This window comes from Callorhinus ursinus, unplaced genomic scaffold (assembly GCF_003265705.2).
Source record: "Callorhinus ursinus isolate GAN/ISIS: 27379988/994484 unplaced genomic scaffold, GSC_fseal_2.0 scaffold28, whole genome shotgun sequence".
NCBI lineage: Eukaryota > Metazoa > Chordata > Mammalia > Carnivora > Otariidae > Callorhinus > Callorhinus ursinus.
Window position 1 is genome coordinate 10,651,412 of NW_027397090.1, and position 24,759 is coordinate 10,676,170.

The 24,759-nt window shown below is 44.3% G+C and overlaps 1 protein-coding gene across 3 annotated transcripts in view; it reads right to left on the reverse strand.

The window, feature by feature from the left end:
• Positions 1–3,413, reverse strand: part of PGM5 (phosphoglucomutase 5) — a 207,739-nt gene extending 204,326 nt beyond the window's left edge. For 2 of the 3 annotated variants that reach the window (XM_025891657.2, XM_025891656.2), the window contains exon 1: positions 3,076–3,413. In XM_025891657.2, coding sequence (XP_025747442.1) covers positions 3,076–3,336 — 261 coding nt within the window. In that variant the 5' untranslated portion in view covers positions 3,337–3,413. The remainder of the gene's footprint in view (positions 1–3,075) is intronic. The other variant, XM_025891655.2, reaches the window with a different exon arrangement.
• Between the last annotated feature and the right edge of the window lie 21,346 nt (positions 3,414–24,759).

The following is a 24,759-nucleotide window of genomic DNA, read 5'->3' on the forward strand; positions in this document are numbered from 1 at the left end:
AGGGGGGCATTCTACAAGACAACCAATCGACCCAGCCTCTTCAATAAGTCAATTTCATTAACAAAGAATAAAAATAAAGAGGGAGATATTTTCTAGGTTAAAGGAGATTTAAGATATAACCTGGTGCAATATGTATTCCTTGATTAGAAGAAACTAGTTTGAAGAAACAGCGACAAAAGATATTTCAGAATAACTGAGGAAATCTGAATGTGGACTGGGTAATAAATGAAGAAATCCTTTTATATTTTGTTTGGGATGATAATGATATTGTAACTATCAAGAAAGTTATTCTTGGTTTTTAGAGATCCCTACTGAATTTAGGGATAAAATGTGTAAAATGTCATTTTTAAAATATACTTTAAAATACTTTAGCCCTCAAAAAAGATGAAACAAATATAGGAAAAAGTTAACAGCCTAGTGTATGGGCATATGGATGTCATTTCTCTATTCTCTCCACTTTTCTGAAAGTTTGAAATTTTCATAATTTTACAATAAAAAATTTTTTACCCCAAATTGTACAGGGTATATGTCTGGGAATCTATTTCAAACTTTATGATATACTAAAACATAAGTAGTGCAGTTCATCATTTTGGAAATTTCAAACTTCTCTTCTCCTCTAGCAATTATATAATCAAAGAGCAACTATAGTTTGTTATATTAAACTGCTTAGTAAAATTAACTTTTTCTATCAAAACCAAGATTTTTCAGATACAGAGAGGCAGCCTACCCACTCAGATTCAAGTCAGTTCAAAGAAAATAAATTCTATTTTTCTACTGTTTTTCTAGCCCATTTATGAATACCCAATGGGAAATCAAGAGGGGCAAAGTTTTTAGAATCAAAGGTCCTCATTCTTGAGTGTAACTCTACGGGCCAAGTCAGGAGACAAGTGCATTCCCATTAATTTGCCATCGTTCAAGACCAATTTTGCTCACGGTAAACCCCTTTTCTCCTGAAGCCAGCCTTCTGATTGTTCACTTTGCTTGAGCAAAAAGCCCTCAAGAAGATGAACAAAATGAGGAAAAGACTGGTTAAAACTTGCTGCCTGAAACTTTGATAAATGTTGACCATTCCCTTCACCCATACCCACCCATTCTAGAAGTAATACTTTCAGATTATTGAAGAGATGGTGATTCTGGGTGGATTAGGACTGGTCATTCTGTCCTTGTAACAACCGTGAGGTTAAGCATGGCTCTATTTTAACCATTTATTAACATGCTAACTATCTCCTAAAATAAACTCCACCCTTAAAGTTAATAAAATGTAGTTACCAGAGAAGACCCATTGAAGTAACAAGTTGAAGAGTCTTCATGGGAACGTGTGCCAAGAAATAAGAAAGCATAATAATACCTTGCCCCTGCAAATCGACAACTGTAGCTTCAAAAATATCCTCACCCACAATAAATAAGTGGATGTTTCTCTCATTCGCTGGAAAAATTGGCCCAGGAAGGAGTATGAGGGCTGCCCCAGCTCTCCCAAGGCTCCTTATTCTCCATCACCCCACGGGAACAGCTTTGTCAGACAAGAGTAAAAGACCATTTGTCAACCTTTCTCCAACTCCCTGATTCAAGCCAACTTTTATCAATCCCAAGTAAGGAGCCAGAGAGAAATACAAGTCCTGTATCACCAGCTGCATCATCTGCTGGGGCTGGAAATCCCAGCTCCACCACCCATGTCACCCCTCGGCGCTTTTCTCCCAATTGCTTTTGGGTTCTTTTATTTAGGGAAAAAAAATCCACTTTCCCCACCCCTAAAACACTGAGAGAGGGGAATCAGAGTAGACAAACATGGAGCGTGGACAACACCAAAGACTGAAAAACAAAAAGAAAGAAAGGAAGGGAGAAAATTAAAAGGAGGGGCTCAGGAAGGAGAAAGGGAATCCACAAGCCAGACAGTTGTTTAGTTTCACTTTTTTTCAATGTTCGCACTCATTTATACATCTGTAGGCATTCCGCTTAAATGTACTATGTGTGGGGATCTGACTGTATGAACGAGGCTGAAATGACTCTTTTAGACATTTCTCACAAAGACCCCTGAAGTGAGGTCTCCCTCTTGCAGAAGTCCACAGAGGCTGTGGGGTTTGGGAAGGAGGACACAGGGGTACGGGTTGATGCCAGAAGGGGTTTCTAGTTGTAGGACAGAAAGGAAGGAGGGAGAAGGAGAAAAACCCAAGGTCTGCAGAGGTCGTGGGAGAAGAGAGAGGAACTGAGGATGAAAACTGAAAGGGAGAAGAGGTACAAAATGCTGTCAACCGCCAAAGAGCCTCTTGCAGAGAAGTTAGGAGTTGCTTTAAGAAAGGCATGGCAAGTCTCATTTCAGATCATTGAGAGATAACACCTCCCCCAACACACACGCACACACACACACACACGCACACACGCGCGCGCACACGCACACACGCACGCACACACGCACACGCACACACACACACCACTGAGAGCCCAGGCTGTATGCCATCAATGTGATCTCCACCCCAGCTCTACCCCAATCAGATTAATAGTGAAGTAATTCCACTGGGTTAACGAACCACGTATATTAAAAATCTTTAGGGTCTACTCTTGCCAAACATGTCAGGGATCCACACTGGAGTGTGTGTGTGTGTGTGTGTACGCACGCGTGTGTTTGAGACAACACTACTGTTAAATCTGGCAGAGCCAAAATTTAGGGGGAAGAAGAGAACTGCAGATAGGACACAGGAGAAAAAAGAAGGAAGGGGGTAACCACTATGTTGGTAGCTTAGGAAAGAAGTGGGGGGAGGGAGGGTAGTGAATGCGGTCCGAATAGATAGTTTTAAAGGGTTGGGGAAGAGAAGGCCCAAAAGGAACGCGGGCAGGTGCGGGACGTGGGCAGAGAGCCGGGGAGGGCTCAGGGCGATGTGGCAGGTTCCCTGGAGGCGGAACCTTGAAGGCCTTTCGGGGACCCGGGAGGAGAGGACCTGGGAGAGCCAGGAGCCAGGGTGGCGGTGGGGGTGGGGATGGGGGTCGGGCGCGGGGCGGCAGGCTGGAGGGGCCAGGGCGGGGCCCGCGGACTGCGGCGGCGCGGCGGGAGGCGAGGGTCGGCCGGGGCAGGTCACTCACCCCGTTGGCCGCGGCCATCTGCACCACGATCTCGGTGGCCGTCCTGCTGAAGTACCTGCCGTCGCTGCCCACCACCATGGTGCAGCCCTGGCGGTCACGCAGGTCGATGGACGACAGCACGCTCTGGATGAAGTTGGGCAGGTAGTTGCGCTGGCCCTCGAAGAGGCCGGTGGGCCGCCGCAGTCCCCCGCCGCCGGCCGGCCGCTGGTCCTCGTAGGGCACGGTGGGCACCGTCAGCACCGGGATGGGGCTCCCCTCCATGGCGCCTCCTGGCCGGTCCTGCCGCGGCTCCCGGGAGCCCGAGGGAATCTGCAGCCCGCCGGGCTACCCCCCCCGCCCCCCCCACCGGCTTGGCTGCGCGCCCGGGCTCCGCCTCGCGCCCCGGCCCCGGCCCCCTCCGCAGCCGGCCCGCGCCCTGCGCCCTGCGCCCTCCCGCGGCACCGACAGTCCTCCCTCTCCGCGTCGCCCAGCAGAGTTCGGCCTCTACCTTCCCAGAAAGTTTGCTCCCGTCCAAATCCCTCTCCAGCCGGATGGCGCGAGGCGCCGGCAGGATCTGGGCCCCAGCTGGACTCACTCTCGGGGTGTCCCAGGGCCGGCTAGCCCGACCCCGGCGACCCTGCTCGCGCGCCTGGCCCCAGACTTTCCCAACGATCGCTTCTCTCCGGGAGCACACCCCCTGCTAGAAAACAGCCTGGAGGGTGGGGTGGTGAGAGCTTGAGCAGGATTTGTGGACCTCTCCCAGACCCCCACTCCCTCTTCCCTCCCACCGCAGCCCTGTCTCCGGGTCTCCCCGCAAGTGAGCCGTTAACAAGCCCAAGTTTCTCTTTTGAACAAGGACAAGGGAGGGAGTTGGGAGGGGGCTGAAACTTTTGCCACCAGCGAACAGCCCCGGCCAAAAATAACCCTGGAAAGGCGAACTGAGAATTGTTATCTTCTGCCAGTGCTGAAATTGGAGGCTGAGCGTTGCATGTGTGTCTGTGTGTGTGAGTACACACCCCACCACTACCATTTGTTGCAGGGAATCACAGACTGTCAGGCCCTTCAATCCAGCAGGACCCATCCAACCATCCACACTTTTCCCTGGGCTCTCTCAAGGCAGCGAGATCTGCAGCATGGAAACTTTTCTTCCCCTGTTTGTTGTGGTGGTTGCAACAACAGCAACACAGACGCGTACTGCTTTATTCTTCTTACTCCTCTCGCCCTCCCTAGCCCAGCTCATGCTTAGAAACAGGCTGGCCCCACACTGTATTTGTCCACACTGCAGAGCTCCTACCCCTACCCGGATCAATCATTTTCAAGAGGAGAGGGGTAAAGCCCTGTTTAATGAATGAATAAACTCAAATTCAACAAGGACAGGGTACCAGGAACTCTTTTGCGTCCCTTCCATGCGCCTTATCCTGCAGGGGCTAGGGATGTTCTGCCTTGTCTGCATCAAGTCCACCTAAAACCCAAAACCAAGAAATATTCCATAGAAAACAGAAGTGAAGAGAGAATGCATCAAAAGGATAAAATCCAAAGAGGAAAGAAACAACTGTTATTTGTTTTTTTGTTTCTATCACCTTTCACCCTCCAAGCATTTTTGCACCCACTAAGGTGACTGTCCTGAAATCTCTTGCTTCTTCTTCTCCCCCCAAATACCCTCCACTGGCTGGGACCAAACTTGACTTGCTGCAGCGTTAGAAAGCGTTTGATCACAGTAAGATGAGTGTGAATAGGAGCTCACACTTACATGCTGTTTTGCAGTTGGCAAAAGGCTTTGCATCTGTTTTCTCTTTGGAGACTCAAAACAAAAGTAGAAGGAATGGCATTCATGTCATTCCCATTTTACAGATGAGAAAAGGGAGGCTTTCTGGGAGATCGAGGGAGTGGGTGAGATGGCATGTGCAGTCAGTCCGAACTCTTGTTTTTATTAATACCATTGAAGTGTGATGGGGAAACCACTGAAGCCACCAACAGAATCCTGTTGGGACTTTTTAGCTATCCTCTTGAACACCAAAGTTGGGTTGTCATTGTGTTTTTTTTAAATATGTTTTTGTTTTTGTTTTTACCTCCACTCTCTCCTTGGACCCTCAAGAGCCCATTCCCCTGTAGCAACCAACAGACAGAACCTCAACACTTCTAAGGATCTGTGTATATCCCTATGGCACAGGGGTTTTTAAATCACTGTCTAATAACATTTTCTTTTGCAAGGAAGGGCAGTATCATTCCCAGAAGAGAAGGTAGTAAATCCTCTGCTCCAGTAAAGAAGAGAAGGACTCAGCCTCCAAGCCTCAGAGGTGACCAGAAGATCTACTCTTCCATCTCTCCACCTCCAACCTTGTTTCTCCTACCAAAGCCCAGCCCCTTCCACAGGGCTAAGGACAAGGCATGCACATCTCAGACAAGCTTTTACAGTTTTACCAGCCAAGAGGAAAACCTCTTCCCTTGGTTCGGATCCCCACATTCCCAAAGACTCTGGTCCAGCTCAAGGCAATGTGCCCCACCACAGAGCCAGACCCCACAGTGTCTTTGGAGTTACGCCAAAGTAAGCGGGTGTTGTTCCCCAGAGGGAGGAGAGATGGGTGAGCACCATAACTGTCCACCGCGTAAGTGACACTTGCACCTATCAAGTCTTTCAAAACGTATTCTTTTCGCTAAAGTCATACAGCACATCGCATCGCTGATAAGGAATGCTTCACAGGCTTCTCTCCTCCAGCTGTATGTGACCTTGGAATAATTCCTTAACCTCTCCTCACCTGATACCCTCACTGCGAAATAAGAATCATTATCATCCTCACCTCACTGGTTGTTGGGAGGATTAAAGTACTTGGTATATAGTGTCTGACAAACAGGCATTTGATGAATGTTAGACGTTCATAGTATCGCCATCCATATCATACTTATTGTTATTATTAATGTCCCCTCCCTCAAGGAGTAACTTACATCTTTGTAGACCACCACTGGGTGGAAAGGGTCTTTGGGAAGAGGCGATATTCTATACACATTGGTTGAATGAATCTGTGGTTTTTGACAATGTTAATTCAAGATATAGAGTAAATTTACCCTTGAAACGTACAAAAAAGAGTTTATGAACTAAAGAAACCTCTTCAAAGCTGTCCTCAAAGTTGGTCAAGTTAGTTCCAATAACTGTGTTACAGTGATGGAGAAAGGAACCTGAGAGGGCCCCACAGAAGAAATGCCTTGTCCTTAGCTGCTCACTGGTAAAATGAGAAGGTCGGATTAGATCAGTGTTTCCCAAAGGGCTTTCCTCAGAACATGACTGCCTCCCACATGCCGCACAAAGCAAGAGCTACATGGTCAAGCAACTTAAAAATCCTACACACTCTACCTCATTCTTGGAGCGTTACAATGCACATTTTCATACTAAAAGCTCTGAGAGTTTTTAAACTGGTGCTTCTCTGCCTAAACTCACATGCCCAGTTTGTCTAGGCAAAGACTCAGGTTAGCTTTGTGACTATAGCCTGGTGACAGCCCCCTTTCCCCCTTCAAGGGTCCCCAGGGGGCTAGGGCGGGGATAAATACATTTTCCTGATTTTAAGGGGCCGGTCACCCCTTTGTGCTGTGTTCACACTTCTCTGCGGTGTGGCTCACAATGAAGGGGAGCCCTTTTTGCCGAGGTGCCTCTCAGCCTTCTCTGAGCCTCTAGGGAAAGGCATTTCACTGAGAATTCCTGGTACATAACAGGAGCAACTGATCCATCCTTCTTTCCCCTTGGGACTTCCTTGCTCTCCAAAAGGTGTCAGCCGCTATCTTGAGAGAGGCTACACTAGCTGCCTCAGCCAGACCTGCATTTCCCACAAAAAGAATTTGGGGGGAGGGTCAAATAAGTGTTGTAGATTCACAAAGCACATTAGCATATTAAAGACCGTGCAGTTCCACAGAAAAGAAACCTATTTAACTTTAACCTAGCATTTCCACATCTTACCTGACCATGGTAAAGTAAGGTCTTTTGCAAAACACCTATTAACACATCAAAGACATGAATATTCCATGAAACACTTTAGATCTCTGGGGTCCCTTCCAGCTACATCATTCTATAATTTCCTTTTTCACTTGTGAGGCATTAAAAGATTAATTTCTCTCAGGCTTCCATGTATGAACTTATCAGAACGTGCCAAGGGGAACAGGTTGAATTGCCCAATTAAAAAAAAAATACCCTTGAGCTATTTTGAGACTTAAAATGAATTAAATATATTTATAGATAATTTTATTTTATATGTTCTGTTCTTCCATACACCTCCCCCCACACACACACGCCACCATTCCTCACCCACTGCTGGCAGGAAAGACTAGCATGCATATTTGGCCCATGGTAATTACACACCCCTGTTCAGGCAGGGTCCACGTCTGTGCACACAGGCAGTGCTAAAAACAGGCCCGTTGACTCACTGACGCTAAGAGCAGAAGAAATACCAAAAGTACAGGACAAGAAGCAGAAAAGCAGGTAGAAAAATCTCCCGGGTGGACATCTTGGATGTACTCTTTTTAATCCGCCCCAATAGCTTCTGGTCATGGGGAAAGTCAACTACTTATTTCTCCTAAAACACACCGCGTTCCACTAAGCCTTCTGTTCCCCAGCAAATGAAATAACATATCACAATTCCAACAGAACTTGCTGCTTCTCTACCTCCCTCACTAGAAGGCCACTGAGTGAATGTTCCAGTGATGGAAAGGAACATATTACATGTGTATCTTGCAAACGTTTGTACACTGATCTCTATGTTCTTGTGTGTCAGGCTTCAAAACTCTGTTTCCCACCTTCATCAATGACTGCCTGTGTGGCCTTGGACAAGATGCTTACCCTCCCTAAAGCTCAGTTTCTGCATCTGGAAAATGAACATAACGTCACCTATCTCCCATGGTTGATAATCATATTCAGAGAGCTAATACATGCAGATGGCTTAGCATGGAGCCTGGAACGTAAGTATTGTTATTATTATTAAATATTACCATTAAATAATTATTAAAATAGTACTAACATAATTCCTATTACTATAATAATGATGATTCTGAATCTTTGTATCAGACAGGATTGTCTTTGACGGCGGCCATAGATTATGGCTAATTAACCTTTTCATCACAATATCCAGCATGCCATCACTTGCAAATTAGTGAACTCCTATTAAAGATGAAAAAAAATTATTTTAACTGACCCTTAAGTGTTTTGTAAGCAAATGTGCAAAAAGAGCCATCAGCCTAATACGTGGACTCTTCAGTTCTCCCTAGTTTGGTTTTGGAGGTAGCCACGGGAAGCCCAGGAATACAGTAGTGCTGTTAGAAATCCCCTGAGGCCCACATGAGAAGTTGATGGAAAACTCTTACAGGTGTGGTTTCCTGACTACAGTGTGCTCTGGCCCCAACTCTGAAAAGCATTTAATGTTCATTGACTAACTTGTAAAAATTGTGGTTTGGGGAGAGCAAAAGGTTGCATCTCAATTCACTTTTACCTAAAAATAACAGGCCACCGGTCGGCCAAAAATGAATATTCCATCTCCAGGGGTCCCCCACAGTATCTAGAAGCATCAGTGATATACAGTAACAGATGGCTGACAAGTTTATAAGTCATCTTATCAAAATGCTTTATTTCATAAAAGGCAGAAGATTTTCTAAAAGTATCTCTACACTTTTTTAATAGTTGAATTTTGTTCTTAAGGCTTCAAAAAGTAACAACTTAGGTCTTTATTATAAAGGAAATGTATTTTCCATATTCCACTAACATTGCATTCCATTAGTCATTTACAACCATAGCCTACATGGCATCTTTCTTGGGTTTTGGGTTTTAGGAGGGGATCCCCTCTCCCCCAATATATGGCCAATCTCTGAATAAATACCTAACATTCCTATGTAAAGTCCTTTTTTAGAAAGCTATTTTATATCCACCTACATCACACAGTTAAATATCAAGTATGTCGTACTAGCCAGGATTCCTCCCTTATGAATGGATTTTTTTTAGCCATGAAGTCTGGGTCGATTTGCATGACTAATATGAAATACTGTGTTACAACAGCCAAGATATGGACACGAACCAGGATCAACGGATAAAAAAGATGTGACACATATACATGCATATACACACACACACCCCACACACATACAAGGGAATATTACTCAGCCACAGAAAGAATGAGACCTCACCATTTATGACAACATGGTGGACCTAGAGGGTAAAATGCTAAGTGAGATAAGTTAGTCAAAGAAAGACATACCGAATGATTTCAACCGTATGCGGAAGAAACAAAACAAAGAAAAAAGAGACAAACAAACAAGAAACAGACTCTTAAATACAGAGAACAAACTGATGGTTACCAGAGGGGAGGTGGGGGGAGGGATGGTTGAAATAGATAAAGGGGAATAAAGTACATTGAGTAGGGGCCCCTGGGTGGCTCAGTCAATTGAATGTCTGCCTTCGGCTCAGGTCATGATCTTGGGATCCTGGGATCAAGCCCTGAGTCGGGCTCCCTGCTTAGTGGGGAGCCTGCTTCTCCCCCTCCCCCTGCCTGTGCTCTCTCTTTCTCTCTCCCTCACTCTCTCTCTCAAATAAATAAAGTCTTAAAAAAATAAAAGTACACTGAGTAATGTACAGAATTGTTGGAATATTAGATCATATACCTGAAACCAATATAACATTGTATGTGAATTATACTTCAGTTAAAAAAATACTGGGGCCCCTGGGTGGCTCAGTCAGTTGAGCAGTGGACTCTTGATTTCAGCTCAGGTCATGATCTCAGGGTCCTGGGATCGAGCCCCAAGTCCGGCTGTGCGCTCAGAGAGAGATTGTCTCTCTCCCTCTGCCCTTTCCCCTGCTCCCGCAGGTGCGCACTCTCTCTTTCTCAATAAATAAGTGAATGAATGAATGAATGAATGAATGAATGAAAAAGAAATACTGTGTCATCAGGGCCAGTCCATTTCGGGTCTGCAAGCAGATGTAGATGTCATTGTCAGCCCCTCTGGGCCAGCCCAGGCCCTGTACAGGTCTCACTCACCCATGTGTCAGGAACCACTGTCCCCAACAATTCTACATGCCATGCCCATGGAGATCAGTTTTCCCCATGGGATGCCTCCAGTCTTTTGTTCATTCCCTCAGAGCACATCCACAGAGGGCACAATTGATTTGAAAATTAACTCAAGCACATAGAGAAAAATAACTCAAGCACACAACAACTGCCTTCTAACCTGGGGTTTTCTGGACACAATGTTTTAACCCCAAAGTGATGCCGATGATCAGGGTTTCTTGGATTAAAACATGACCATCAACTTCAACCAGAAGCCCATGGGCACCTTCATTGTTCAGCATTTTTCTCCCTCTTGTTTCTAATATTTCCCTGGAAGCCAGGAAAGGGTCACTTCTCATTTCTCATGCAATTGATTTTTCCAAATTTCAGCAGGGACTGAAATCAACAGGGAGGTTTGTACCCAATAGCAGTTGTCTTCGTGTATCTTAGTGCCCCAATGAGTGTGACTTATGTGGGGACATCATTGGTGAGAATAGCTCAGAGATAAACAATAACCCTTCACCGCGAACCCTACCAGGTATCCAACATAGCATTCTACTCCCTTACACTGCATCCAAATTTTTGACAGATATTAATTATTGGGATTCAAGAATGAGGAAATGGAATTTCTGAGAATTATCAGGGACTCCAGAATTCATGTTATTCCATAAGTTTTGTAACACTTTACTTAGATACTTTTGAAAAATAAATAGCCACAGGATGCCTGGGTGGCTCAGTCGGTTAAGTGACCAACTCTTGATTTCAGCTCAGGTCATGATCTCAGGGTTATGAGACTGAGCATCTGTCTGGCTCCATGCTTCGCGGGGAGGGGAGTCTGCTTGGGATTCTCTTTCTCCCTCTCCCTCTGCCCCTTCCCCCAGCTCATGTGCACACACGCTCATGTGCGCTCTCTCTCAAATAAATAAATAAATCTTTAAAAAAAAGAAAAGAAAAAGAAGTAGCCATAATAATAAGCATAGAAGCATATGGTTTTTGGTGCTATTGTAAATGGAATCAATTCTCTAATTTCTCTTTCTACAGTTGCATTGTTAGTGTATAAGAAAGCAACTGATTTCTGTGCATTGATTTTGTATCCTGCCACATTACTGAATTGCTGTATGAATTGGGAGTGGAGTCTTTTGGATTTTCTACATAAAGTATCAGGTCATCTGCAAAGAGAGAGAGTTTGACTTCTTTGCCAATTTGAATGCCTTTTATTTCTTTTTGTTGTCTGACTGCTGTTGCTAGGACTTCTAGTACTGTGTTGAACAATAGTGGTGAGAGTGGGCATCCTTGACATGTTCCTGATCTTAAGGGAAATGTTCTCTGCTTTTCCCCGTTGAGAATCATATTCCCTGTGGGTCTTTCATAGATGGATTTTATGAAATTGAGGAATATTCATGCTATCCCTATACTCTGAAGAGTTTTTATCAGGAAAGAATGCTGTATTTTGTCAAATGCTTTTTCTGCATCAATTGAGAGGACCATATGATTCTTCTCTCTCCTCTTATTAATGTGTTCTATGACATTGATTGATTTGCGAATGTTGAACCACCCTTGCATCCCAGGGATAAATCCCACTTCGTCATGGTAGATGATCCTTTCAATGTACTGTTGGATGCTATTAGCTAGGATTTTGTGGAGAATTTTGGCATTTATATTCATCAGGGATATCGGTCTGAAATTCTCCTTTTTGATGGGGTCTCTGCCTGGTTTGAGGATCGAGGTCATGCTGGCTTCATAGAATGAGTCTGGAAGCTTTCTCTGAGTCTGGAAGCTATTTCTATTTTTTGAAACAGCTTCAGGAGAATAGGTATTATTTCTTCTTTGAATGTTTGGTAGAATTCCCCAGGAAATCCATCAGTCCCTGGACTCTTGTTTTTGATCACTGCTTCAATCTTGTTACTGGTTATTGGTCTGTTCAGGTTGTTAATTTCTTCCTGTTTCAGTCTTGGTAGTTTATAGGCTTCCAGGAATGCATCCATTTCTTCCAGGTTGCTTAATGTATCGGTATATAGTTGTTGATAATGATTTCTAATAATTGTTTCTATTTCCTTGGTGTTGTCGTGATCTCGTCCCTTCCATTCATAATTTTATTAATTTGGGTCCTTTCTCCTTTCTTTTGGGTAAGTCTGGCCAGTGGTTTATTGATCTAATTAATTCTTTCCAAAGAACCAGCTTCTAGTTTCGTTGATATGCTCTACTGTATTTCTGGTTTCCAATTCATTTATCTCTGCTCTAATCTAAATTATTTCTCTTCTAATGCATGGCTTAGGCATAGTCTGTTGCTTTTTCTCTAGTTCTTTAAGGTGTAGAGTTAGTTGGTGAATTCAGGATTTTTCTATTTTTTTGAGTGAGGCTTGGATGGCTATGTATTTCCCCCTTAGGACCGCCTTTGCAGTATCCCATAGGTTTTGGACCGATGTGTTTTCATTCTCATTGGTTCCATGAATTGTTTAAGTTCTTCTTTGATTTCTTGGTTGACAAAACATTCTTAAGCAGAGTGGTCTTTAGCTTCCAAGTGTTTGAATTTCTTCCAAATTTTTTCTTGTGATTGAGTTCCAGTTTTAAAGCATTATGGTCTGAGAATATGCAGGGAATAATCTCAACCATAAGATACCTTGGAATAAACCTAACCAAAGAGATAAAGGATCTATACTCTAGGAACTACAGAACACTCATGAAAGAAATTGAAGAAGACACAAAAAGTTGGAAAAACATTCCATGCTCATGGACCGGAAGAATAGACATTGTTAAAATGTCTATGCAGCCCAGAGCAATCTATACCTTCAATGCCATCCCGATCAAAATACCAATGACATTTTCCAAAGTGCTGGAACAAACAATCCTAAAATTTGTATGGAATCAGAAAAGACCCCAAATCGCCAAGTAAATGTTGCAAAAGAAAAACAAAGTGGGGGGCATCACGTTGCCTGATTTCGAGCTATACTCCAAAGCTGTGATCACCAAGACAGCATGGTACTGGCACAAAAACAGACGTATAGACCAATGGAACAGAATAGAGAGCCCAGATATGGACCCTTAACTCTATGGTCAAATAAGTTTCAACAAAGCAGGAAAAAATATGCAATAGAAAAAAGACAGTCTCTTCAATAAATGGTGCTGGGAAAATTGGACAGCTATATAAAGAAGGATGAAACTCGACCATTCTCTTACACCATACACAAAGACAAATTCTAAACGGATGAAAGACCTCAATGTGAGACAGGAATCCATCAAAATCCTAGAGGAGAACATGGGCAGTAACCTCTTTGACATCAGCCGCAGCAATTTCTTTCAAGACACGTCTCCAAGGGCAAGGGAAACAAAAGCGAAAATGAACTTTTGGGACTTCATCAAGATAAAAAGCTTCTGCACAGCAAAGGAAACAGTTAACAAAACAAAGAGGCAACCCACAGAATGGGAGAAGATTTTTGCAAGTGACACTACAGACAAAGGGCTGATATCCAAGATTTATAAAGAACTTCTCAAACTCAACACCCAAAAAACAAATAAGTCAAAAAATGGGCAGAAGACATGAACAGACACTTCTCCAAAGAAGACATACAAATAGCTAACAGACACATGAAAAAATGTTCATCATCATTTTAGCCATCAGGGAAATTCAAATCAAAACCACACTGAGATACCACCTTACACCAGTTAGAATGGCAAAAATTGATGAGGCAAGAAACAACAAATGTTGGCAAGGTTGTGGAGAAAGGGGAACCCTCTTACACTGTTGGTGGGAATGCAAGTTGGTACCGCCACTTTGGAAAACAGTGTGGAGGTGCCTCAAAAAAATTAAAAATAGAGCTACCCTATGACCCAGCAATTGCACTCCTGGGTATTTACCCCAAAGACACAGATGTAGTGAAAAGAAGGGCCACATGCACCCCAATGTTCATAGCAGCAATGCCCGCAATAGCCAAACTGTGGAAAGGGCCAAGATGCCCTTCAATAGACGAATGGATAAAGAAGATGTGGTTCATATATACAATGGAATATTACTCAGCCATCAGAAAGGATGAATACCCAACTTTTACATCAACATGGATGGGACTGGAGGAGATTATGCTGAGTGAAATAAGTCAAGCAGAGAAAGTCAATTATCAGATGGTTTCACTTATTCGTGGAACATACGGAACAGCATGGAGGACACTAGGAGAAGGAAGGGAAACATGAAGGGGGGGAATCGGAGGGGGAGGCGAACCATGAGAGACGATGGACTCTGAGAAACAAACTGAGGGTTCTAGAGGGGAGAGGGGTGGGGGATGGGTTAGCCTGGTGATGGGTATTAAGGAGGGCACATACTGCATGGAGCACTGGGTGTTATACGAAAACAATGAATCGTGGAACACTACATCAAAAACTAATGATGTGCTGTATGGTGACTAACATAACATAATAAAAAAATAATAAGCATAGAATCACTCTTCTATAATAGGAGTATATGAAAAGCTTCTGTGGTCTTTTCTAAAAAAGATATCATAACAAGTACATGGCTTATTATTATTATGAACCAATAGATTATGACAAGATTATAAAACCCAGTAACATAAAAATGATCTCTACCTAATACAGGCACAGGATAATAGAAAACATTCAGAAGAAATGAATAAAATAAAAGCTAAATAAAAATCATTTAGAAATTGGAAAGTAATGCCAACATAGTTAAGTGTTATCACTCTTTAATTGAAAATTTTAGCCCCACAAAGCATCAATTGTTCTCTTCAGTAGAATTCAAATAATGTAATATTCAGATCTCCTGGCAAGGTTAAGAGCACTACAGAGACGCAAATGTCAGAATAGTTGACTTAAGGCCATATTTTGCTTCCAAAAGCTGGTGTTTCTTAGAACACCATGCATGTAAAAAGTACTAGCATATAAACTTATTAATGTTTATCCCCAAGACTGACTCACTATCTGCAAGGCCCTGAACACCCACTTAGAGCAACAGATACAAGAAAGTCCCACTGACACTTCTCTCCTATGGCTCCTGTCCTCAGCCCAGAAATGTCAACCTTGACCTTTGACTCCTTGCATCAGTGTTTCCTGCTCTTGGTTTCAACTTGAAGTCAGTGGATTTCTTCAAACCAGTAAGGTCTCTATATGGACTACTAAGCTTTAATTTTCCCAGGAGAATGATAACACGTCTTCCATTTTTCCTGATTTCTCAACCGATTTTACTCAGAATCCAGAATTCGGGAATCCATATAAATTTCCCAAGAAATGCCAGGAAGGAATTCCCAAATGGAAACACTCTTTGTTCCTTTTCAGAAGAAATCATCAACACAGAGCTTTCCTTCTCATTTCCACATTTTCTCTGCTCACTCATGGTTGTCTCCTCTTTAGGTGTCCAGCTCACAATTTCCCCTCTGCTGGGAACAGCCCCAGTACCGTGGCATGGGCTCTCTGTGGTTATGAACTTACTACATAACCCTGCATTCGTGACAAAATAGAGGGGGTTGGTCCAGGGAGGGATATCTGGCCCAACTGGATTCTCTCACTGTCTCTGGAATTTGAAGAGTGGAATCAAGACATAGAGAGACTGAGGGTCACATTGATTTGACCATGTAGATAACATGTGAGGGAAGGATTAAACCCATAGCTACCTGGGGCTCATGTCCCAGGAGCTGCCCTGAACCTCCCATTTTCCAGTCATGGGATAGATACTTAAGATGCCTCAATATTCTTCATTAAATCTTTCCATGGTTTAAGCTAGCCAGAATTAATTTCTGTTGCTTTCAACCAAAAGAACCTTAGCTAATACATCACTATTCCCTGGTCCAGTTCCTCTAATTTTCCAGGAACAGGAGGAAAAATGCCTTACTGATTTAAAAAAGTGATAACCCAGAATCCCATTTATATAACATTTAGGAACATACAAAGGAATGCTCTGTACAGTTTATAACACACACCCATGGGGTCCGCACACAGATTGTGAACAGCGTGCACGTTTATGGCAAGATCATGGCTGTCTTGGGGGCAGTGGTAACATGGGCCAGGAAGAGGCACAAGTGGACAGTTATGGTAATGCTTGATTTCCAACTGACCCTCTAACCCAGTTTATCTGGGGCTGTTGAGTTTACCTTTGTTATACCAGCATGATCCTCACCAGCAGCCCCTTCTCTCTCAAAGGTACCCCAAATTGGATGAAAAGTTCCATAGCCACCCCTTATGAACATTTTAAATAATTAGAGAAAGAGGGGCACCTGGGTGGCTCAGTTGGTTAAGCGGCTGCCTTCGGCTCAGGTCATGCTCCCAGGGTCCTGGGATCGAGTCCCGCATCGGGCTCCCTGCTCAGCCTGCTTCTCCCTCTCCCTCTGCTTGTGAACTCTCTTTCTCTTTCTCTGTCAAATAAATAAATAAAATCTTTAAAAATAATAATAATAATTAGAGAAAGATACTTCTATGTTCCCATATGTTTGAAATGTTGTATAACACAAATGCTTTTTAAAGTTATTACGTATACATTAGATAGCTGCCAAACCACCTTAATTTGATACCCTAACCATGAATCCCTCTAGAGCATCTTCCTCACATAATATTTGTGAGGATTAAGTGAAGTAAGCTCTAAGAAGCGCTCATCAGTGGCCTGCACTGAGTAAAAGCGAGCCACCAGCAAGGTGGCATTTCTTTATGTAAACCAAATTCCTGGTAAGTTACTTAGGGATGTTTTAATTTTAATATTTTATCTGCATTATGCATTCATATGGTCCAAAATTCCATCCCTGCCCTGCTTAACTCCCTGGAGGCAACCAAATGTTTCCAGATTTTTTATTATATTTCAAGAATATCCTATGTACATAAGAACAAGAAGCTTGTGTGTGTGTGTGTGTGTGTGTGTGTGTGTGTGTGTGTGTGTGTGTGTTTTGAAGCTCACAAAAACTCTTTCAAAGACTCTTTGAAAAGGGGCACCTGGATGGTTCAGTCAGCTAGGCAGGTGGCTCTTGAATTCAGCTCAGGTCATGGTCTCAGGGTCCTGGGATCGGGCCCCTTGTCCGGCTCCACACTCAGCATGGAGTCTGCTGGAGGACTCTCTCTCTCTCCTTCTCCCTCTGCCCCTCCCCGACTCGTGCGTGTGCTCTCTCTCTCTCTCTCTCTCTCTCTCTCTCTAAAATAAATAAATAAATCTAAAAAAAAAATGGCTGTTTGAAAAGATATCATTATTACTTCTATTGTACAAATTGAGGTTTGGAGAGATTAAGTGACTTGCCCGGGTTCACAGAGCTAGTAAACAGCACAACCCTGATTTAATTCTAACCACTAACTATATTGTCCCAAATACTGGAAAAAGTGGAAGAAGAATTAATCTCCTAAATTAAAGGCATATGTGAGGCACTGAAGAAGCAGTCATTCACATGTCAGGCTCACTTGGAAAGCTAAGTTGCCCAAAACTCTCTCTCCATGTCATATGAAATTTCACCATTTCAGATTTTTTACTTAGGATCTTAGGTCTGCTCTTATCCAAGAAATCCCTAATTAAAATAAAAACAGAACTCTTGGAAGGCTAAACATGTGCCAGCAACCAGGAAACCTGCCAGCCCCCTCTTCCTAAAGGTAAGGCACCGAAGCAGACCGAACGAGCAGGGGGCATCCTTGAGCAATGGGGACAAGAAACTGAAAGGCCAGACAGGATGTGACAAAGAAAACCTACCTGGGGGGCTTTCCCTTGAACCTCCCTAACTTTGTTTTACTAGGTTCAGCCCCTGACCGGCCACCAGAAGACTAGCCCATCTGAGTTGTTTTTAATACGATGATGACTGTTGATTTGGTCCCTTCATCCAATATGCATCTGGCTCTTCTTTGGACACGCATTGCCAGGCCGAACTGTGGGTGGTTAATTCTCCCACATGGGAACCTGAAGGTTCTGAGTCTGCCTAGATTACTTGCGATAACACCTGCCAGCCTATATCTTGAGTCCTGGGCAGTCCTGCCACAGCTCCCCACCCCCCAGCCCCCGTGTCTCAAGCTTTTGCTATCACCCAGCCTTTAATACAGCAACATCCAACCAAGTACCTGGTATCCACACGCAAGAAAACCCATATGTGAACTCAGAAACAACGGGCCAAATTGTGTTTTCTGTCTAAAAAGGATGTGTAAGAGCTTCATTCAGGTGACATCAGAGCCCATCCCCAGAATCGACGCGAAGCTGATTCCAACAGAAATTACGGATGGAGGGAAAAGAGAGGTCAGGCCTTACCTTGGAAAGCGCTGGTGATTGGCTCAATATGGTATAAAATAGTTGTTTCTGAGACAAATACTTGCCTGATAGTTTGGATATTGTTTGTACAACCAGAAAAAGCAGTCATCAGTTGAGGGGGGAGGGATGCGTTGCCGCGTGAGTCTTAGCACAGAGCTATCTATAGTTGCAAGGGAAGGCAACGTTTTCATCCAAAGTGAGTGCCTTTGTCTTGGCTGGTTATTGTAAAACTGACAGCTTCTAACTAAAGTGTTGAAGTCCATAACCACCTCTTTCTCCGTCTTTCCCATCCTCCCATAGGGCTTCCGCCGCACAAAGTCCCCCCTTAACAACCCTTTATGCTAAAACCTGCCTCCCTGAGGAGAGTCTCCAGAAAACAGAAGACACGGTTCAGGAGGCTTTTCCTACTAAAAGTGCAGCTTTCCTTTAAGTCGAAAAAGCTCACAACCAGTTCCTAATGAAAAACATCTGAACCCCCAGGTCTTCCTACAGGCAAGACAATGCTTATGCTCCCTGCTCGCTCCATTCTGTATGCAACCCACAGCTTGCTTGCAAGAAACAGAGCCTGCCAGGAGAGCAACAATCCACCAGACCCTGATTTAGCAAGACATTTCCACAGCATACCCCCAGCCAGCTGGAAATCCTCCACTGCTTTTGCGCACAGACCTAACGCATCTCGCTGAATCTCCTGATTTAAAAGTCTAATTCATTTCACCAAACGTGTGACAGGAGGAAACCAAGTATACCAGCCCTCTCCTGCCAGACTGCCCCTACCAAGGCTCCTGACTTCTCGTTCTATAAAAAAATGGTACGGATATGTTATGGAGGGGGGGCCAGCCCAGTGGTCACCCCCTTACTAGGGCCACAGAACCTTGACTGATGACGCTGACGGAAAAACAAGTGTATCAATGACCTCCCCCGCTGAAATCACTCCTCTGTGGGAAAAAAATAGTAAGTCTAATGTCTTACATTCATATGAGATAAGCACTGCAGACTACAAAGCTTAAAAACGTGACTTACTTTCTCTAGAAGGTGAGCTACTTGGAGATTCAATGTTTACCCAGCAGAACCCTCCTGGAGCCAGGGTAATGAAGCTCAGCTATCCTGAGGGGTTCTGGGAAGAGGGAGAAGGTAAAGAGGACTGCCAGGGGTTGGTGACTGGGGGAAGGAGCCCATGAGAGAAAAGGAAGTAAATCCATTCGCTGATTATAAAAGTAATACACACATACATGCAACTATCCTAAAATACATGCATACATACAGGTTTTTTTTATGGTATGGCTTAAAAAGCGGAATCAGCCCATAATGGCCTCTCTGGTTCATCATCAAAGCACATCTTCTTTTCTCCTTTCCTTGCACCTTTCTGGGCTTCCCGCCTCCCCGCCCTCCCGTGTTTTGTTTTGTTTTTTTTCTTTTTTTTTTACTTCTTCTCTTTTCTTGTTTTTTTTTTAAGATTTTATTTATTTATTTGACAGAGAGAGACACAGCCAGAGAGGGAACACAAGCAGGGGGAATGGCAGAGGGAGAAGCAGGCTTCCCGCCGAGCAGGGAGCCCGATGAGGGGCTCCATCCCAGGACCCTGGGACCATGACCTGAGCCGAAGGCCGACGCTTAACAACGAGCCACCCAGGCGCCCCTTGACTTCTTTTGTATAAAAACGATCATTCACTTTCTGCCGTTTGTGGCCCCCTCCCCCATTTCGCCTACGCTGTCTATTGACATCACGAGCTGCCCCGCCGCGGGGTGGGCGACCCCAGAACCCTCCGCTTCCCTCTCAGGTTTGGACAGAAAGCCAGGTCCAGAAGGCACCTCTACATCACCCATACTGCTTCATTTAACTTTTTATAACATCTAAGAGAAATCTCAGGATTGCAAACTAGGAGTCAGAGCTGCCCCCACGGAGTCTCAGTAGGAGGAGAGTATCATACGAAGAAAGTTTATTTTCGTAGACAAAAGGAATTAGGCCTTTTGCTATCAAATCAGCCTCTGAATGCACGGAGGGTACGGATGGCACGTGCACACGAGGAAGATGGTCCAACAGCACCACCTACAGTAAAGAGCCGTTCAGTGCAACGGAGCCAGTCCGTGTCAGCAAAGGAAAGCAAGCTGGGGACGTGGCTCATCAGAAAGACTGACCTCCCCCACCCCAATCCCCGCCCCCGTCTCTGCAGGACGACTGTGCTGGTGACAGGAAGCCAACGCAATTAGTTTGTCATCACTTGAAGGGAATGCACAGATGCCAGCAAATCCTGCGGAGGAAATGTTAATATCAGGTTCTGCTGAACAAGGAACGACTAATTGAGCCAACTGATTTTCATCAAGAGGCTCTTGGTGCCTGCAAAGACAGAGCAGGGAACCCTGCATTCCATCTGGTGTATATAAATAAAGCATTTTTTCCTCTCTAATCAAGGCTCTCCCCGAAACGCAAACAAATCCAGACCTGAGGCACTGCCTCTTCCAGCTTGTAACTGACTTGCTTTCAGGGTTTCCAGGTCAAAAAGAAATATAGTACAAAGACGCTTTCTCCTTCGGGATCCTACCCAAATTCACCCAGTCTGTTTCTTTTCCACATGGAGCAACGAAGCCATCAGATTTCCATCCTCCCTTTGGCTCCTTCTTGGTTAAAGTAAGATAAATCTTAGACCTCTCTCCAGATGGCAGGTTACAGGCGAGGGAGGCTTGCCTGGAAAGTCCTCTCTGTGCCTCTGTATTCGAGCAAGCCAGAATGGAGAGGTGCAAGCCAGTATGGCTGCATTTCAAGTCCCCAAGCCCTACAATTAAAAAGGGAGAATTTTTCTTCGTCCATTTCTATACAGATGTTGGTGAAAGAGGGGGCGCTTGCGTCACTTTTTTTTATCGGCTACGTTAAATTCATCTCACACAGACTCTGCCTTCACTTTGCCTGGATAGACCCAATTCAGGGCACATTTTCAACAGCTTTAACACCCTCAGATCGAAGGGAAGAATCAGCATTATGAATAAGTTCAAATAAAGTATTTTTTAATCCCATTTTTATTTTTAACACACCCCCTCATCCAGGTGCTATAATCAGGTGGGATCATAAACCTTGACTGGACAAAGACACTATTAGGAAATGCTATTCTTACAATTCAGCGTCTAACTACACTTTTAATAAGCCCTCAGCTCTTCCCTTCTGTATTCCCCATTAGACACCCCTCCTCAAATTTAAAATCATAGATACCAAAATGTTACGTCTACAGAGAACCTGGTGAGTGCCCGATTGTGTCATTTCACGGGTGAGGACCCTGAAGCCCAGAGGAGGTTGAGTCAATAAAACAGAAAATGACCAGTCGACAAGCCCCACACAGGCTCAGGGCAGAGGCTGAGGCACAGGGTATGGTTGAATTTTGCTAGATTCCTTCCTGCCTCCTCACTTAGGAATCTTAGAAATTCTTATTTTGAGTCAGAGTCAGTGACTTTCAGATTCGTTGAGCTCTGTCCTAATGGGCTGCCACAAGGCATCCTTATAACATAACTACACAAAGACCGTTTAGTTAGTTCAAGAAATCAGCCCAGGTTGGGGTATCTGGGTGGTTCAGATGGTTAAGTGTCTGCCTTCGGTTCAGATCATGATCCCAGGGTCTTGGGATCGAGCCCCGCATCGGGCTCCTGCTAAGTGGGAGTCTGCTTTTCCCTCTCCTCCTGCTCCCCCGCTTGTGCTCTCTCGCTCTCTCTGTCAAATAAATAAATAAAATCTTTTAAAAGAAGAAAAAGAAATCAGCCCAGGCACAAGAGCCTGGCTCCTTTCCTTATGTCTGGTAAATGTGGCCAATCCATTAGAATTTGTCAGAATAGAAACTTTTGACTTTCCCTGGTTGTGATTTGTTGCACGAATGAATTATTGTGTTAGGGCAGCTTTCCTAGCTGTTAGTGAGCAAGACTTTTTTTCGTATCATCCTACCTTCATTAATTTTGTCTGTTGATGACCTCTACGATTATTTATTTAAATGGCCTCACTTTCTAAGTGCAGGTAACATGTCTTTTAAAAGGTAGCTTTAGGGCGCCTGGGTGGCTCAGTCATTACGGGTCTGCCTTCAGCTCAGGTCATGATCGAGTCCCACATCAGGCTCCTTGCTCAGCGGGGAGTCTGCTTCTCCCGCTGACCCTCACCCCACTTGTCCTCTCTCTCTCAAATAAATAAATAAAGAAAATCTTTTAAAAAAATAAAAGGTAGCTTTATAGCTGCTATATATGGAAGGCCAGTATCACTTGCTTTAAGTGAAGTACTCATAATAAACTCACAACTATTAAAAATGTTAAATCTCCACACACTCTCTAAATTCATGGGATACATGCCCATACTTGGGAAACAACTCTGCATTACTCATTCAGTGTTCTCAACACCCCTATGAGGGAAGTAAGGGGGACAGACGTTGGCCCGGAGAACTCAGGTGGCAGTCCAAGCAAGATGGCCACCGGATAAATGTAAACCATGACCAGGAAGCCAGGTACAGGAGTGCTCTGGGCCCCTTGGTGATTAATATATGTACCTTAGATATAGCCGCCAAGGCTAGGATGGGGGGAGCTTTGCTTTGGCCCTCTGTAAATTTGTAAAAAATAACAGTCTTTCTTCTTCCTGACACAAATGGTACCACGAGATCTAATGAAAAGTTAACTGTCAGTTAGGTGCATGTGAACCCTTTGATCTCACTACAACACCCTCGTGCATGTCCCCTCACTCTATAAAATCTGTGGACTGAGGTCCAGACTTTGTGGAGAATAGCTGCATAGCCCTGGGTTGTCACTTGCTTGATCCCCCCGTCAGTAAGTTATCCTGAATAAAACTCTGTATATCTTGTATGGAGTCGCCGCTTTGTTTTCCAGTCTCAAAGTGCCTGCTCAGTGAGAAGACTGTCCCTCCTCCTCCACCCTCCAACACGGATCTACTAACCCTCAGTTAATGCTCTTTCCTCTAAGGAAAGAGCACTAACCCCATGTCCTTGTTTCTCCAAGTGTGGTTGGCGATCCAGAAGGAGCAGTATGCCCTGGAGACTTGTAAAAAATGCAGAAGCTCAGGCCCCATCCCATTACTCAATCAGCACTTGTATTATAACATGAGCTCTGTTGATTTAAGTGAACAGTGAAGTTTGGGAAGCCCTGGTCTGGATCAACGGTTCTCTAACTTGGCAGCATATTAGAATCATCTGGAGAAACAAAAAATACTGATGTCTGGGCCCTACCTTTTAGAGATTCCGATGTAAGTGTCTATGCCTTGGCCTGGGAGTTTTTAAAAACTCCTTGGCTTATAAAAAACTGGCAGGTTACAAATGAGGAAAGTCTGTACGGCCAATGTTAAGACACAGGGGTCTAGATCAGTTGGTCTAGAGCTTTAACTGACTCAGGACCACCTGGAGGGCTAGTGAAACCACAGATGGTCTGGCCCTACCCCCAGAGTTCGTGGTTCTAAGAGGGTCCCATGGGGCCTGAGAATTTGCATTTCTAACAAGTTCCATGCTGGTGCTTTGGGTCCAAGGACTGCATTTTGAGAATCCCTGCTAGCAAGGTGGACCATACAAGATCAAAGCTCAAACTCATTCCAAGAACTCTTCTAGGCCAATAGACAAGAGACAGCTGAAGCAAGCATCTTAAGAGTGGGGGGGTGGGACTGAGTCATAAAATATTTAAAATATTCCATCCACACTCTTGTATATTCCTATTTCTCTCACTGTTAAAATGCCATGATGTACTTCCCAGCTTGCTTGTTTTCATCCTTCATAAAATAACTTTTCCACCAGAACGAGGTCCAAACATAAGTCGTAAAAATATCCTGGGAGACAGCCCCTAAAACAGCAGGAGTGGGGCTCAGGGTTCCAGCCCAGGTGGGCAGGTCGCAGCCATCCCCTGCTTCTGTGAGGAGCGCCCCCTGTAGTTCTGACGCAGGTGGTGCCCTGCTTCTGACACTTGGCTGAAACCAGTGTTCCTTTGGTTGGTTTTATGTTCTGGAAGCCATGCCAAAACGCTCTGAGGAATCCTAGAACCCGTTACCACTAGGAGAGCACGTTTGCCTAAAATTTCTTTGCCTTTGCATCAGACCGATGATAGGGCCACAAGGAGAAGACCAACGACTACAAGACCTCTCTTTTAAAATCATAGTTAATTCACGGCACGTTATCATTATCAGTCTGTGCAAAGCCCCTCTCTTGTTTTATTCTTCCCCCTCTTATCTCTGACCCCCACACTCCTCCCCCCTGCCTCTTAGGTAACCTCTCTGCTAGATATATGTCCTTAAATGCATGCATCTCTGTAGGAATTGGTAGGGCTCTTGTGTGCACACGTGTGGCTTTAAATGATGTAATAGCATCATATAAAGTCTTTTTTCTTATCGTTGCATTCAACATCATGTTTTTAAGACCTACTGATGTTGCTTTACGTCCACCTAAGATGCACCCATCACGCTTGGCTTATTGAGAAGTGGTCTTCACACATCCGTTCCTCACGCTGAAATCAGCATGCTTTTGAGTTGGA